The sequence below is a fragment of the Mus musculus genome, chromosome 9, assembly GCF_000001635.26.
Source record: "Mus musculus strain C57BL/6J chromosome 9, GRCm38.p6 C57BL/6J".
Lineage (NCBI taxonomy): Eukaryota > Metazoa > Chordata > Mammalia > Rodentia > Muridae > Mus > Mus musculus.
The window spans coordinates 22,676,408-22,694,337 of record NC_000075.6 but is presented as its reverse complement, the minus strand read 5'-3'; the positions used below and the strand labels follow the sequence as shown (position 1 = coordinate 22,694,337).

The window sequence follows — 17,930 nt, the reverse complement described above, 5'->3', positions numbered from 1 at the left end:
GGAAGGACGTATAGAGCATGGACCTATATTGGTTGCAGCCTTGCCCAGCTTCCAAGTCCTGGATCTCTCTGCTCCCTGGTCCTCCAAAATGTAGGGAGCCCTACCCTGGTGTTACAATTGTCATGACCTGCCATGTCCCACTGCCATCAGGAACTGCACCTTCCTGATGATGAGTCAAAAGACATCTTTCCACCCTCAAGTTGCTTCTGTTATATTTGGTTATAATGACTCGGGAGTAGCTAAAAGGCTCAGGTTTTAGCATGTGGGAATGGCTTTGTCTCCTAGTAATGTAAGAGAGGTATGCCTGGGGTGATTGCTGACTGACTCAGACAAATGAAAGTGCTGAATGGAGAAGGTAAATCAGGAGATTATACAAAGGATCCTGGAAGCAAGAGCAGGAAAAAGACCAATGTTTCGCCATCCTTAAGGAAAGGATGGTGAAAGCAAGAGGCTTGAGACGGTAGAAAGGAAGGCATTTGAGATGACTGAATGGGAGTGGCGTGCAAGGTTACCTGACCCTGAAACTCTATTCCTAATCACCTACTAAATAAATAAATAAATATTAATAAGTAGCATATATCCATATAATACACACAAACACTCTCAACTGCATTATTGGTGCACTAAGGAGAAGCTGGAAACAGCTAGCCAGCGGCCAGTGACCAGGTAAACGGTGACTGGGTGAACCAAGACTGTGAAAACAGGGTATCAATGCAGCGAGAGCACTCATCAATGAAAGGATGACCTGATGCTTGCCACAGGAGAGACGAACCACAAAAGTACTGCGTGAACTGAAAGAAGCCAGCTGCAAATGACGTCACTTTTCATTCCATTTGTATGAAGAATCTAGAAAACTCCACTGTACAGAAAGTGAACCGGCAGCTGTACTCAGGTAGGACAGAAGATTAAGGTCAATGGGAACAAAGGAGCTTTTAGGAAAATAGTCACCTTCTAAAACTGGATTACGGAAATGGTTTTACTGCTCTTAAAATTATTTAAAATCTTCAAACAACACATTAATGATGTGTTTGGTATGCAAATTAGATTTCAATGAAGCTGTTTGGAATTTTGCTTACTTTTAAAACAAGTTTAATGTTCTACTGGCTAATTTTGTGTCAACTTGACACAGCTGGAGTTCTCACAGAGAAAGGAGCTTCAGTTGAGGAAATGCCTCCATGAGATTCAGCTGTAAGGCATTTTCTCAATTAGTGATCAAGGGTGAAAGGCCTCTTGTGGGTGGGACCATCTCTGGGCTGGGAGTCTTGGGGTCTATAAGAGAGGAAGCTGAGCAAGCCAGTAAAGAACATCCCTCCATGGCTTCTGCATCAGCTCCTGCTTCCTAACCTGCTTGAGTTCCAGTCCTGACTTCCTTTAGTGATGAACAGCAATGTGGAAATGTAAGCTGAATAAACCCTTTCCTCCCCAACTGCTTCTTGGTAATAATGTTTGTGCAGGAATAGAAACCCTGACTAAGACAAATGTCTTTTCATTTTATATTTATGAGTGTTTTCCCTACATGTATGCCTGGTGCCCATGGAGGCCAGATGATGACATCAGATCTCTTGGAACTAGAGTTCCCATCAGTTGTCAGCCGCCATGAAGGTGCAAGGAACCAAACTGGGGTGCACTGCAAGAATCTCTCCACCCCTTAATGTTCTTATGCTCATATGTATATACAGGGTACAAAGTAGTACTGTTATTTTAATATGTGAAAGTAATGAATAAATGAAGGAAACCTCGATTATTAACACCTTTATAATCAGATTATTTTAAAAATTACTTTTAAAGAAATTTCAGATGTACCACACTCCATTCTGTCCCTACAAACATTTGTGACCCAGTGCTACGGTGGCAGAGACAGGTTAGCCTCTGGGGCTTGTGAAACCCCAGCCTAGCCGATTTGGCAACTTCTGGGATAGTGAGAGATTCTAACTCTCTCAAAAAGGAAATTAAAACAAGAGGCAGACATTGTCATTCAGTCTTCTCATTCCTTGAAGAGTGATGCCTTGGTCTTGGTCTCTTAAGAGGATAAACTATCTTGACTAGCATAGTTTCTAGAGATACCAGAGCTGAGATTGGAAAGATCAGAGTCCTACCTTTCAGAAACTTTGGAATGTCATAATGAGAAGTGTCGAGCTAACGTGACAGACAATAAGTTCCCAAAAAGGCCTTGGACTAGAAGGTAAAAGCAGATTACAACTGCAGAAAACTGTGATGAGTCTTATCTAATGAACCAAACAGGCACATGATGTGTTTGACTGGAAAGATCAAGACCTGTGGGACTTTTGAGACCAAGGCTTCTACCTACCAAGGGCAGATCCTCTTACAAACCTCTATAATAAGTTAAGTGGTGGGAGCTGAGGTTGTAACTCAGTGGTCAGGTACCTACCTCACTCTTAGGCACAAGGTCAGGTAAAAGTTGGAAAACTAAGTTGATATTTATGGACTTAAGTGACCCTAAAAATTCAACAGAGCATGGCTTGGTGACTGAGGAATCACCCAAGCAAGTTTGGATGGGAGATAGGATTTCCCTGGAGTTTAACATCCTGATATAGGAATTTAGGAATCATTTAAAGAGAAACTTAAAACTATGTATGTAGCTCCCTGGGCCCTGGATTTTACACACACACACACACACACACACACACACACGTGCCATTAGGAGACAGTGAAGTCAGATGCTGAATAGCTGCTGATCTTAATGAATAACACTCCATTTATGGCTTTCATAAAGAGTGAAAAGGTTTTGAATTAATGGCAATTAAATATGTAAATGGCATTTCTTTTAGTTATATTAAGTTATTTTTACCTACTTGCTCACAAACACACACACACACGCACACCCACACACACACACATATATATATACACACACACACATATTACATATACATATACGTGTGTATGTGTGTGTGAGAGAGAGAGAGAGAGAGAGAGATAACAGGAACACCTTTGATGAAGATTCCTTCCTCCCTGGGCCCTGGATGAGAGAGAGAGAGAGAGAGAGAGAGAGAGAGAGAGAGAGAGAGAGAGAGAGAGAGCTAACAGGAACACCTTTGATGAAGATTCCTTCCTCCCTGGGCCCTGGACTACACTAATACTTTAAGTGGTTCACTGAGTCATGAGATCCCTGACACAGAAAAAGCACAACTAGGCTTAGACAAAGTGAAGCTGTGCACAGATGTTCTTCTAAAGAGGGCACAGCTCTCTGTTGTGAAAGATCACAAAATGATGTCCTTTGGAAATAGACTGTGTCCCTTTATTTAAAGAAGGACCAAGGAGATGTAGGAAAGGGATGGAAGAGGGCAGACCGAGAGGTCTATAAGGCATGTAACGATCATTAACTAGCAATCAAACCATTCAGAACTCAATTTAGAGAAAGCAGATATGCGGGATAATTGTGCTAGATGGGGTCAAACATGGAAACAGATAACATATATGAAAGCAACCCGCATACGGTTACAGAAAACTGGAGGTCACTTCTAGGTTTCTTCACTCATCACTGACACAAAAAGGTAAGATATTCATTTTCTTATAACAGAACCATCAATAGTTTTATTGTACTATTAGAAACATCTTATGTCTGAGTATATCTCAAAGAGCCAACTTGAAGACAAAAGATCAAACAAGAAGCAGAAGAAAAGTTCAGCCGCAGATGTGTGCTGCTCACTTCTGGCTTCGGGTACTTTAGTCCAGACTGCAGATCCCGTTTCTGAATCTGATAAACTTGCTGAGATAAAATGCTAATGTTAAATTTACTATCTAGGCAGCTCTAGCAAGCAGACACTCGAATACTGACTGAGAGAATGCAGACAAAGGGTGTGCATTCAATTTATAAGAAATGCACATGGCCCCAGGGAGGTAAAGCATCCCAGATGGTTATTGAAAGGAGAATGCTAATAGCTCTGCTCTCCCCCGATGGACGATCTACTGCCACTAATGTCAATCAGCTTTACGTCTCTAAGCCCAGGGGAGCTGCAGCACTATAACAATGCTTTGTGCACACACATCTTGGCTGAAAGTAACTCATTCCCACAAAGCCCTGTAAGTTAGAACGCTGTCAAGGCAGCCCACCACCAGATACCGGCCAGCCAGTCACACTCCAAGGATGCCACAAAATGACCCCAACGTCTACAATGGTTTCTTAGGTCCTGAGCTGATGAAAATGTAAGATGCTTAGCCCCTTTATATAATCCTTCAGTGCAAACAACATATACTTGTGTAGATGACAATGGGAAGAGTAGCAGCAGGTGGATGTCACCCCCGCAGCTTCTGACAAGTCTAAGGAAACTACACAGCATGGACATCAAGGGGACTGGACCTGAGCCTGATGAACACTGAGGTTTACATGGTGGTACCCTAACTGAACCCCAAACCAAGCAAAGCCACATAACCATCTCACACCGACACTAAAAGTCATTGTGTCAGTGACGGCCTGCTTGTAGATAAGAACTTAAAAGGACTGTAGGAAAGGAAATGATCAAGGAGAGACATTGGGGCCTGCAAGATGGCTCAGAGAGATTGCTGCCAAGTCCAAAGATCTGAGTTTGAATCTGGAACTCATATGATGGAAGGCAGGAATCAACTTCTACAAACTTTCTTCTGGTATCCACACTTTTTAAAAGATATATATATATATATATATAATTTATTTTATGTATACGAGTACTCTATGTACACCTGCATGCCAGAAGAGGATATCAACACATTACAGATGGTTGTGAGCCACCATGTGGCTGGGAATTGAACTCAGAACCTCTGGAAGAACATTCAGTGCTCTTAACCACTGAGCCATCTCTCCAGCCCCTGGTGTCCACATTCTTGCCATGACACGCACATACCAACAAAATAAGCATACATACATACATACATACATACATGCATACATACAATATATGTAATAAAAATACATTACAAGAAATAATATAAAATTCCCCCTATGCAGAATTGTGCTATCCAGAAAAGCAGGCACTAGCCCCACTCAACACGTGAAATGTACAAGTCTAAGATAGGCCAGGTTTGTGAAGGCTCACAACACAGTGCAAAACATTTCAGTATTATCTCATCACATGTTTAAGTGATATTTTAACATATCTAGCTACATCAAATTCCTAAAAATTACTTGTTTCATTTTACTTTTAATATAGCAACTAGAAAATTAAGTATTACATAACTGGCTCAGATCTGTGGCTTGGGCACATTTCTGCTGCTCAGCACTGGCCAAGACTCTGTACCCACGCAGATATTAACTACAACAATACATTTATTCAGACACGCTTTGTAGCCTGTATTCCAGGTTTTATTCCTACGTGGATGCAGTGAACGTTACGTGGCTGTGCTAGGGTTTTGTATGTTTCTCAGGTCTGAATGAGACCCAGTGAGGGTCCAACAGGAAACAGGAACCACTTTAATTCCTGCATCCATCCCAGCACAGCCTTTGGCCTAGTCACTCTCCCTGGAGTCAAATGGCATAAGCCAATTCCAGTGGAACAGCAGACAAAAGCACTAAACAACTGAGGCCTAGAAATCATCTTAGGACTAGAGTCAGGAAAGAAGAAATCCATCCCCCAAGAAAACATTAATGAATCTGTGGTCACACCCCTTTGTCAGGAATTCATTAGCATAAAATTTACCCTTGCAACTATTTCAAGTATAGAGGAGTGTAAGGCATATCCACATTGTTATAGAAAAGTTATCTTAATGCTCATCAAATTGTTATCCAAAAAAAAAAATTGCTTAATAATTTTAAGTAATGGGGCTAAAGAAATGCGTCAATAGGTAGCATGTGCTACTCCTCCAAAGGACCTGGGTTGGGTTCCCAGCACGCATGTCAGGCAACTAACAATCACCCTTAGCTCCAGCTCCAGAGATCCAACTCCCTAATCTACACCCACAGACACCTCTACTCACATGTACACACACACACACACACACACACACACACACACACACATATATACAAAAATTTAAAAATAAGTCTTTTAAAAGAAAATTTAAGTACTCTAAAACTATATACCACCTTTAATTTTACACTCACTGCAAATCTGTACAAATATGTCTATTATAGATGTATCTGTGTCATTATTTGTAACTTACTATTTACTAATTCATAATTAGCTAACTTTATTTCATAAAATTATGTGCATGTATATATGTATATATGTGTGTGCCTATGTGTATACATGTGTGCATATGTGTATGTGTGTGTGTGTATGTGTATGTGCCTGTGTGTAACTATGTGTATATGTGTGCATGTGTGTGTGCCTATGTGCATGTATTCATGTGTATGAATTCTGGGAAGCTCACACATGCCGTGGTATGTTGGTAGAGATCGGAGGACCTTGAGGTCTCAGGCTGCCTTCCACCCTCACCTTAAGACAGTATATCTTTGCTCTTCTCCACTCTGTATGCCAAGCTAGCCACCACACAGGAGCTAAGTATTCTCCCGCCTCCTCCACCTCCATCTTACAGTGGGAACACTCGCATCAGCACCACTTCTACCTGGCTTTATGTGGTTCTTTACGTGGGATTCACACTTAGGTCCTTGAGCTCCTGCAGCAAGCTATTTACCCTCAGTGCTGCCTCTCTGACCTTGACTGCTTCAATTAGATGAACTACTTCATATTACTTTAGTTGTTAAATAATAAAATAAACATGTGAACTGCTGCTGTAGAGTAAAATGACCACAGGCATTTAGTCACTGTGGAAAGCTAGTAATTAATACATAAACAACTGGTAAGCATATTTTCCACTGCGAACGTCTCAGCTAAAGTCCCAAGAGTAGAATCCAACCATGGAAAACTATAATCTACATTTTCTTTTTACTGTCATTCTTCTGGTTTATTTTTTCATTTTAAAAACCCTCATTCACGCCTAAATAACTGTCTGTAAATCCCATGCTCTGTTTTCTCATTTAGCTTCTTCTGCCTTTGGAAACAGAACTTCCATAGCCTTTAATGGCGACACAAAGACTTGGGCCAGCCACAGCATCACATCCCCACTTGCACCTTTTCAGTGTGCTGGGCCTTGTTCCCCTTCCCAGGGGCAGTGAGTGAAGCAGCCTCTGGAGGGATTCATCACATGATCATTTGTGTTGGCACCAAAACTGCACTCATTTAAAAGCCATGCACCAAAAAGCTCTTAGATTTCGACATGACTTAAAATGATTTTTTTTATATCAGTGCCATGCAAATAAACAGAATGGAAGGAAGTTTTAAATGCAGGAAAAAGTATGAATAGCAAACCCCAAACCACACACTTTCTGTTTAAAATTATGCCTAATAGAGCCTCTGTTTTGCAAAAGAGGAAAATTAGCCAACTCCCTCTCGAAAGCACTAATGATTATCAACCATTGCATCACACACATGTCATCTGACACACTCAGATCAGTAAACATTTCCTTCTTTGCAACAGAGGCTTAGTGTTCAAATGCAGGGAAAAAACCTCAGCCCCCAAAAAGAGTATCCGGACACAAGCCAAACCAGAGGCTATGTCTAATTTCCCTATTTTAATTTACCCTACCAATCAGTCTTGCTTTGACTAGCAAATGTACGTGAAGTTCTTACAACTTGGACGAGAGCAGATTTCCCGAAGCGTCTCTGGTGATTGGTTTGAGTATTAGCTTTCTGTGATGGCACAGGAACCAAATTTGAACAGACGTTAGCAAGATGGCCAACGCCCTCTTCCTCTGCACAGACTCCAGGATGGATGACTGTCTGGGAGATCTTGCTGGTGATAGCTGAATGCAGTGTGAGCGAGACGATTACATATATATCCGTATATACATATGCACAGACGACTAGCTTGCACACACATCCTTTTGCAGGAGGCCAAGCGTGCTTATGCTAAAGAAAATCTGGGTGTCTGATTCCCACCTTGCAAAGGTAACAAAAACAGTTCACATGCTGGAACATGTTTGATATCTGGGTGGCATCGATAGCATTCTAAAATGCCACCCGATCCCGATGCCTTCGAGTACTGGAGGCACCAGTGGATTTTACTTCAAACTGACCAGATTAGCATGAGCAGCGCATCTTCCCTTTCCTTCGTCCCTCGGGCCCTCCCATACAGCAAAGTGGATACACGGCCATGTTTCAGTTTTACAAATGAGGAGATTTAGACTTCTAAAAACAGGGATAAGGAGACTGGCAATGTGCTTACTTTCCTCTAAAGCTATGTCCCCAAAGCTGAAAGTATTGATCCTGTGCTCAGCAATTTGAAAGTCCCTGTTCACAGGAAGCCAGCTCCTCCCCACACACATATATCATGAGCTCATTTCCTGGAGGGATACTGTGGAGCCCTGTCCTTGGTTCATCCATGAGCCAACTTCAATGAGAGGTATCTTAAAGAGGCCCCAAGAGAGTGTGATAGAGTGGCAAGTCCCGTGTGGGAAAGGGATGCTAACAGGACAGAGCATGAGTGAGGACATGTTGCTGCAGATAGGAGAGTCTCTGCGCAGTGAAGCAGAGAGCACCAAGGTAACTAATTCAAACACGTGCATCTGATGTCTATGTCAGGCAGAGAAATACATGGCCTCACAGCTGGAGCTTAGGAAGCTGAGGCCACTGGATGGCAAACTGGGGCCAGGCCAACCTTGAAGACAGGTGGGGGGGGGGCAGAAAGGAAGGGGAGGGAGATAAAGGAATGGAATAGGAGTGAGTAGGACAGAGAGGAGAGGAGGAGAAAGGAGAGGGGAAGGCAGGAGAATGAGGAAGAGAAGAGGGGAGGGTAAGAAAGGAGAAGGAAAAAGAGGACAGGGGAGTAGAGGGGAAGGGGACACAGAAGGGGAGGGGAAGGGAAGACAGGGGAAGGGAGGACAGAGGAGAGAAGGGGAAAAGAGGGGAGGGGAGAAGACTGTCCACCTTGTACCTATCTTAATACAACTTGAAGCAATCTAAAAGGCAAAGAGGCTTGATTGCAGGATGCAGTTTCTTGTGAGAGTTCTCTTCACCGAGAGTTTGCTTGGCTACCAGTTAACCTAGCCACTCATCCCAGAGAGATGCCCTGGAGTCACCCAGATAAGTGGTCAGGCCATGTGATACACCCTGCCCTGCGTTTCTACCCTGTGCTGGATTCCATTCATCTTACTCTACAAGTAAGGTTAGAAAGCAGGGGAGGATACTGTCTTAGTTATCATGTTATTGCTGTGAACAGATACCATGACCAAGACGACATTTAATTGGAGCTGGGTTACAGGATCAGAGGTTCAGTACATTATTACCAAGGTGGGAACATGGCAGCATTCAGGCAGGCAGGGTGCAGGAGGAGCTGAGAGTTCTACATCTTCATCTGAAGGCTGCTAGTGGAAGACTGACTTCTAGGAGTTAGGATGAGGGTTTTAAAGCCCACACCCACAGTGACACACCTACTTCAACAGGGCACACCCTAGGCTGAGCATATATAAACCATCACAGATACCTAATGAAAAATGAAAGGCCAGGGCCCTTGGTCCAACAAACACTAAGAATTCAAACAGCTACTGTGACCGTTGAGCCAATGACTACACATGTCCAATGAAGTCGCCTTGAACCAGTGTAAAAGGAGAACGTACAAAAGGTCTAGGTAATAAATGCCGCCATTCCAGGGATGCCTGTAACACTGGCCACTTTAAATAAGTCCTTAAAATTAGAAAAATTATCTTGAGACCACACTTGTGGATAAATAAGATTTTAATGAAAATAAAATACAGATTATACGTAGAATTCAGTGGTAAAATCCTTGCATAGCACAGAAGGTCTTAGAGTCAACATAAAGCATTTGTAATGTAATACAATATAATATTTAATATGTTGTAGTATTAGTAATGCTAAAAGAAAGAGAATAGACCCAGAGTTCTTTACTTCTCCAAATAAACGGTCACCATGCATCTTTCCACGTTTGTGATCTGCACAGACCAAACAACACAGGAGAGGGCTTGAAAGTGAATGCTGGGCACAGTAACACACACATCTAATCCCAGCACTCAGGATGCAGAGGCAGCTGGATCTCTGTGAGTTTGACGCCAGAATGGTCTACACAGTGAGTTTCAGAACACAAAAGGGGGACAGGGTAGGTGTTTGGACATTGGGCCTACATCCACCAGATAAATTAGCTAGGCTGGCCCCTGGGGCCATGAGGGATACAGAGGCCAGTGATCCCAACTATTTACAAGTCAAATGCTAAGTGTGTAAGTAAACACATCCTAGGCCATACACCCAATGTCAGGTAAGCAAAGCCCGAGACTAATGGAGCAGCTGATCCACAGGGACAGGAGCAATAATGGCTATTGCCGCGTGCACCAGCATCTGGGATGGTCTGATGTACAGGAAAGCTGTTAAATGATATGGGTAGCATTTGAGCTCAGTAGGAAAGAGAGCATGTTATGCAATAAGCTGGAGCTGAGCAACTTAGCTCACCAATTTTGGCAGGGAGATTAGATTCTCACTAAATTGAATAATAAAGTCCAGATGGACTTAAAAGTATATAAAGAATGAGGGAGTATAAATGCTAAAATAAATTATAAGTTGATACCTCTGCACTCCTGACATTTGGAAGGTATCCTAAGCAGAGGAACTTAAAGCATATGCATATATATCACTATGAAAATAGTTTTAAGATTTTTACACATTAAAAGACATTAAAATAAAGTAAAATTAAAATGAAAATTTTGTAATACCTTTTAGCATATGATTATATGACAGAATAGCTTTTTTATACAGGCTGCAAGAAAGATTAGTATAGAAAGTATTTATGCATGATAAGGCCACCATAAAAATTGCTACCAATGTATTCAGCAGAAGGAAAACATGAACAACTTGATAGAATAATTACCGAGAGACACCTGTGATGTAAATCACACACAAAAATATAGATGACCACATTACCATGGTAAGCAAGTCCAGGAATAAATAGTGAAATGACAACCACAGTAACATGTCAGTGAGAACCACAGAGAGCCAAACAAGACAACCTTTGCAACAGGCATTTGTGGCTGGAATGTGGCTCTGTGTTAGAGCACCTGGCTAGCACACACAAGGCCATAGGTTCTGTTCCCAGCACTATATCCAGAAAAGGGAAGAAGGAATAGAGAAAGGAAGGAGTCGGGAGACAGAAAGGGAAGGGAGCAGCTGACAAGAATAGCTTCTGAGCCGGGCAGTGGTGGCGCACGCCTTTAATCCCAGCACTCGGGAGGCAGAGGCAGGTGGATTTCTGAGTTTGAGGCCAGCCTGGTCTACAGAGTGAGTTCCAGGAGAGCCAGGGCTATACAGAGAAACCCTGTCTCGAAAAACCAAAAAATAAACAAACAACAACAACAAAAAAAAAAAAAAACAAAAAAAGAATAGTTTCTGATAGGAGAACTAGCATTTAGCTCTACAAATGTATGTGCATGCACAGATGTGTGTTTGTGCATTTGTGTGTGTGTCTCTGTGTATATGTGAGTGTAAGTCTGTGTGTGTGAGTGAGTCTGTGTGTATATGTGCATGTGTGCCAGGGGGTCTGTATGTGAGTCTGTGTATATGTGAATTTGAGTTTGTATGTGTGAGAGTCTGTGTGTATGTGTGCACATGTGCATGGGGGGGTCTGTGTGTGTGAGTCTGTATGTGTGAGTGTGAATCTGTGTGTCTGTGTATATATGTACATATGTGCATGGGATGTGTGTGTGTGTGTGTGTGTGTGTGTGTATAAGTATGTATGTAACTTTTGGGAGCAAATTGTTTGGAAATGAGTCACTCAGAAGTCAGCCACCTGGGTTCAGGATCCTCATGTCCTTTCCTTGTTGTACCAAACAACTGGGGTCAGGCTGGCTTACAGGAGCTGGGAGACACCCACAAGGACACAAGGCTTCATCAATCTTAGTTAAGGTCTCCATCTGTGAGGCTGACAGATAGCAGAGTTTCATTCAGATGAAATATTACTGAAATCTCCTTTGCCTGATCAATTAGTAGCACCGTGTTTGAGAAGGCATAATATATTAGTCACATGACCAACAAGAGTAATCACAGCCCAATAAAATTTGTTGACATCTTGAATACCAAGCACTACTCAGAGTGATTTACGTGTTTATATATTTACATAGTCACAAATCCACAGAGGATATGCTGTGTACACCAGTATTCTGTAAGAGGCTTAGAGAAGCTAAGTTTCATCCTTTTTATTATTCCAAGTCATTTGTCAGAGATGACGCAGTTAGCAAGAAGCATGTGCATGGCTTGGATCACAGGCAGGATGATGACAGGCAGGATGGCTGGTCACACAGTTCTTAGTTCTCATGCTCCGATACATCCGAGACCCACCCCAGCTCTCGTGATGGTTACGGTCAATGCCAGCTTGGCTGGACTGAGAATCGATCAGGCGATACACCTATGGGTGTGTCTATGACGGCATCTCCAGAGGAGCTTACCTCAGGAGGACAGACTTGCCCTCAGTATGAATGAACAGACCATGTGCTAGTGTCCTAGAATGAATGGCAAGGGTGAGTTGAGTGTTGCTGTCCATTCCCTCAGCACCCCCCCCCACCCCGAACGCTGATGTGGTGTGCCTATAGGGCCTCACACATCTCATGGCTTCCAAGTAGAGAGGGCAGGCACAACTCTCAGGAGGAGGTTCACTCTTCACTATGGATTCTGGGGATCAAACTTGGGCTATCAGAACCAGTGACAAACACTTTTACCAAATGGGCCAACTTGCAGGCCCTAAGGGACGTGTGGTTTAAGGGTTGGGGGGGGGGGAATTATCTTCTATTCAAAAAAAGGGCTCAATAATTCTGAAAACAGGAAGTGAATTAAATTTGCCTCACAGCTGACCATAGCGCACATGGCCTCATTACATTAAAAGCAAGAAAGATGTTCTCTGCCAAGAATTTAATGCAGTATGGCCTTCCCGGCCATGTCAGTTTCCCTGAGTCCTCTAATTATGCCATTTAGAAAGAAAAGGTCTCCATTTCTCAGCACTGTTTGAACATGCTAGGATAACGTGGATTGAAGGGTTCTCTGATGCTTGCTACTTTGCAATGGTGCTTTCACTAAAACATGGTTTGTCTTTATAAGTGGCAAGAAAACATTCACTTAAAACAAATATTAACTAAGCACGTGGAGACACAAATTATAAACACAAAGGCAAAAACATGGTAATTTAAGAAAAATGTTCATTTCTGTCTCTGTGTTCATAAAACCATCACTGCAGCCTTAAACAATGACACCTCAGCACCACAGACACACAGTGCCAAGGGACAGTGCATATGCCACTGCACAGCTCAGGGTTCTTCTCTGACTGCTGCCAACCAAGTCTGTCACAATGGCACTAGGACCAAAAAATTAAAGGCACCCTGCGTGACAAAGAAAGGACTCCATAAAGCTAACAGATCTCATTTCAGACTGAAATAACAGAAAAATACCTTAAAGATCTAGTAACACGCCGTGCACGTTGCACACCTATAATCCACGCACGTGAGAAGAACATGAAGTTTGGAGATCTGCCTTGGCTACAAAGTGAGATTTACCTCAAAAAATGAAAACAGTCATAAAATAGTTTTGCTATGAGAGTAAGATGGGGCTTTAGTAAAGACTGGTCCTTCACAGATTTAGCCTTTCAAAAGTATGATCTATGTCAAGACACAGAAGAGATGACTAAACACAGACATGTGACACAGAGGCATGTCATAGGCTGGCTTGATCCCAAGGCTTCCTAACTGAGGACGGAGCTCCTGGTAGTGAACAGCTGCTGGGGAAAGGACATTCACTCTGCTTTGGGGATGTGGCTATGATTAAGTTGCCCACAGTCTAGTGGATGGCACCATACCCATGTGCATTTGAGCAGCACTAATCAGATTAATGTTTTTTTTTTAATGGGGGTATGAAGTTAAGAGGGTGATGTGCTGAGGAGGCTGACGAGAGTTGGAGGGAGAAACTGAAGGTGGATGTGGTCGTATCTCATTATATCATGTATAAAATTACAAACGGCTGATCTTTAAACTGTGAGCTGTTTTGTCTCATCATCTGAGGTTCATCTGCACTGAGAGACTCCATGCTGCAGAATCCCCTGTAACCACTGTGAAGGAGCGGAGCTCTGCACCCGTGTGGGATGTCTCCAGCAGAGACACCGAGAGAAGAGAGGTGCGCTGAGACCTGACGCGTGATATTCTCGTGGGGATTTAGCCTCACAAATCATCTCATTACAGACGCACTCTATCAGACAGTTTCTGGGAAGAGGCCAAGCAGATAAGAGCGGCTCTGTTTTTGTGAGGATGTCAGAGAGCAACACGGGGGATCTGGCATTAGGAACGGCTACAGCTTTCTTTAGAAAAGTATATTCCTGCTAACCATAAAATTAAGTTAAAGAAATTAGACTTTTATGCTCAAGAAGTTAAATGTACAATCAGTACATTAGCAATTCAATAAATTCAATAAAATTGAATGGCAAAGAACAATTCTGGACAGCATTTCTTTCTTTCCTTCAAAAACTGTTCACTCTACATCTATAAAGAATGAAAGGCTAAAATACACATTTCAGTACAAATCTGATCATCTAGTACCTATTATTACAAATGTAAAATCCCAACTTTGGAGCTAGGCAGAGAAAGAATTGAAACGCCAACATTCAAATCCACAAAAGAGGGTGGCGGTCTTGCGACACATGCCACTGGGAACAGAGTAGATGAAGCTCCCTCGGCAGCCCCTGTGCATTCCTCTAGGGGGCACATTTTCAACTAAAGCATTGTTGTACATATGAAGAGATGCTTTAGGGGGAACAGATGAGTGGTCACAGAAGTGTGGGGACAGAGGAGGGGGTGGGGAGGAAGGGAGAAAATGAAAAACAGCCAACCCTAAAGGCAAGCAGGGTTTTAATTGGTGCCCACATCCTGCTGGCACCATCCTGCTGGAGCTTTCTAGAGTGTCACCGCTGGGAGAAGCTAGAGCAGTGACACGTGGATATGTCTAAATTACCTGTCACAAGTACACAGGAATATGCAGTTATTAGAGTTTTCTAAAATCTCAGTTTTAAAATTCACAGTGTAAATACTGCCAATATTATTTTTAAAACAAAGTAGTGATCCCATGTAGAAACCCAAGAAGACACAAGAAGGCCGAGGTCTTCATTATAATCATACAAATACTGGGAGCATGTGGTAGTTTCTTGGGAAAACAGAGAAGAAAAGGAATACTTATAGGCTACACCAAAAGCATCACACACGCATCCTGATCCTACTGTCCAGCATATGTCAGTGCCCTGGCGCCTGACCCTCGGGAAGGAAGAGACAGGTGTACTGACACACATTTGCCCCGACATGGCACTGACCTGCTTGTATGTCCCGTCCAGCAGGGTGTCCAGGTGCTGCAGTGGGGCAGGGGTCTTGTCTCTGAATCTTGTCAGAAGCCGACGCTGAATGGCCCGAAATTGTACAGCTCTTTCAGATAAAAGTTCTTCCAATTTTTTACCATTTATCCGCAGCTATAAGGAAAAATGTCTTACATTGGTGTTAAATAGAAACTATAAAGGATGTTTATATTAAAGTACAAACAATGCATTAAACGCTGTGAAAGAGTTGGACAGACGTGAACAGAGTAATAGGCATTAGGAGCACATGGGACTTGGCTCAGGACTACAGGGACAAGGCAAAACCAGTCAGTGAAGGCTGAGCCAAGTGTCACAATGTGTCACAATGTGTCACAATGTGTCACAATGTGTCACAATGTGTCACTGTGGAGAGCGGATTATCTTTAACATCTTTCCTGAAGACAGGCTACAGAGAAAAAGCTGAATTTCTCTTTTTCACTGCAACAAACAGAATCGCAAAGTGAACTGAGGTTTAGACACCAAAGCACTAGAAGTAAATTAGTTTTATAACCTCCACTTTTATTGTTTGAAACAAAAGCCACTGACACACATCACAAACATATACAAATCTACACAAAATCAATCTGCTAATTTACTAATAAAAAATAGAACGCAATTTCCTAGCACTTAAACAGCTGCTATGGCCCATGATTCTTACTCCACTCCTCCTTGCTCCTACATCTGTCAGCACCTCTCAGAAGCTGCAATGGGTACCCACCACCCTCAGCGGCCACCCCTGCACCTGCTGCTAGGGCCAACCGGGTCTTATGGCTCAGATGGCATCTACTGCCACAGGCACAACACAGGCTCAGATGTAGAGCATGCTCAGCTGTACTGCTCTGCCCAGCCTGCCTTGCATCAGGTCCCTGCCAGTTCTGCCTCTTCACCCCCCACAGATGGGGCCCTGCTCCTATGAGAGCAAGCAGTTCCTGGACTGCTTACCACACTGAGTGGCCTAACCCTATGCAGGAGCTTCAGCGAGACCCTGAAAAAGTGTGAATACACTCACGGTCTGAGCTCCCTGCCCTGAAGAGGCCATGGCTTGCTCTCACCCTCACCCCTCACCAACAGCCGAATGGAGATGAGACAGTACTTGGGACTGGGAGTAAGGAGGGTAATTCTCATCTCAAAGACTAATAGAAGACATAAATCTTCAATTTAAAAGTTGACTTTAGACCATACACACAAAATGGCAAACAGAGGGCTGCGGAGAAGTCTGTGAGAGTAAGGTACTTACTACATTAGCATAAGAATAGAATTTGAGTCCTTGGAACTTCTATAAAAACCAGCCCTCCTGTAGCCCCAATCCACACACATGTGCATGTGCACACACACACACACAGAGAGAGAGAGAGAGAGAGAGAGGAGAGAGAGAGAGAGGAGAGAGAGAGAGAGAGAGAGATCGCCCTAGGAGAAGTTGGTTATCTAGAATGACCACAATTGGGAGCTGTGTGATCAGGGAAAGACCTAACCCTGATAAATGAAGTGGAACACAATCAAGGAACATATCCAATGCCCCCTCTCATCTTCCAGGATCTGCACACACACACACACACACACACACACACACACACACCCTACATTCATTACTTCTCTATTGCCGTCATAAAACAACATGACCAAAGCAACTTATAAAGGAACTGCTGATCAACTGGACTTTTGGATCCAGAAGATTAGAGTCCATGACAAGGAAATGAAGACATGTGAGCTGAGAGTTCACATCTCACCACAGCACACACAGAGCACACAGACAGCACCGTGGAGAAGCATCGAGGACCAGCCCTGGAACACACCGCCAACAAGGCCATACATCCTAATCTTCCCCAAGCAGCTCCACCGAGGGGAATTTATGAGCATGTGGGGCCATTCTCATTCAAACCACCACACATGAAAACTGATATACACCTGTGAACGCACACATGCTGCACTCCACACATGAAAACTGATATACACACGTGAACGCACACATGCTGCACACCACACATGAAAACTGATATACACCTGTGAATGCACACATGCTGCACACCACACATGAAAACTGATATACACACGTGAATGCACACATGCTGCACACCACACATGAAAACTGATATACACCTGTGAACGCACACATGCTGCACACCACACATGAAAACTGATATACACACGTGAACGCACACATGCTGCACACCACACATGAAAACTGATATACACACGTGAATGCACACATGCTGCACACCACACATGAAAACTGATATACACCTGTGAACGCACACATGCTGCACACCACACATGAAAACTGATGTACACACATGAACGCACATATGCTGCATACCACACAAATACACATATACAAAATTCATTCTAAATGATTCACTGCTGTTAAGAAAAGTGAGAAGATAAACAGCAAGTTGTATAAAGCAATAGTAATAACTATATTCATGACAAAAATTATGCCATAGTGTCTAGACAGCATCTATAAACCAATGCAAAAGCCCTACAGACCAACAAAATCACTAAAATAAGAGAAAAGAAGTAAAATTTATAGTAAAAAGGGTTAATGACAGCTTTATTTATTTTGTGCAAAACATTATAGCCATAAAAAGACCTTAAATTCAAGATGGTTTTACCTCAGAATC

At 42.9% G+C, this 17,930-nt stretch overlaps 1 protein-coding gene across 9 annotated transcripts in view; it reads right to left on the bottom strand.

Moving 5' to 3' along the window:
- Nucleotides 1-17,930, bottom strand: part of Bbs9 (Bardet-Biedl syndrome 9 (human)) — a 412,725-nt gene that overhangs the window by 193,946 nt on the left and 200,849 nt on the right. For all 9 annotated transcript variants that reach the window (XM_006510416.4, XM_006510417.4, XM_006510418.4 and 6 more), the window contains one exon: nucleotides 15,274-15,426. In XM_006510416.4, coding sequence (XP_006510479.1) covers nucleotides 15,274-15,426 — 153 coding nt within the window. The remainder of the gene's footprint in view (nucleotides 1-15,273; nucleotides 15,427-17,930) is intronic.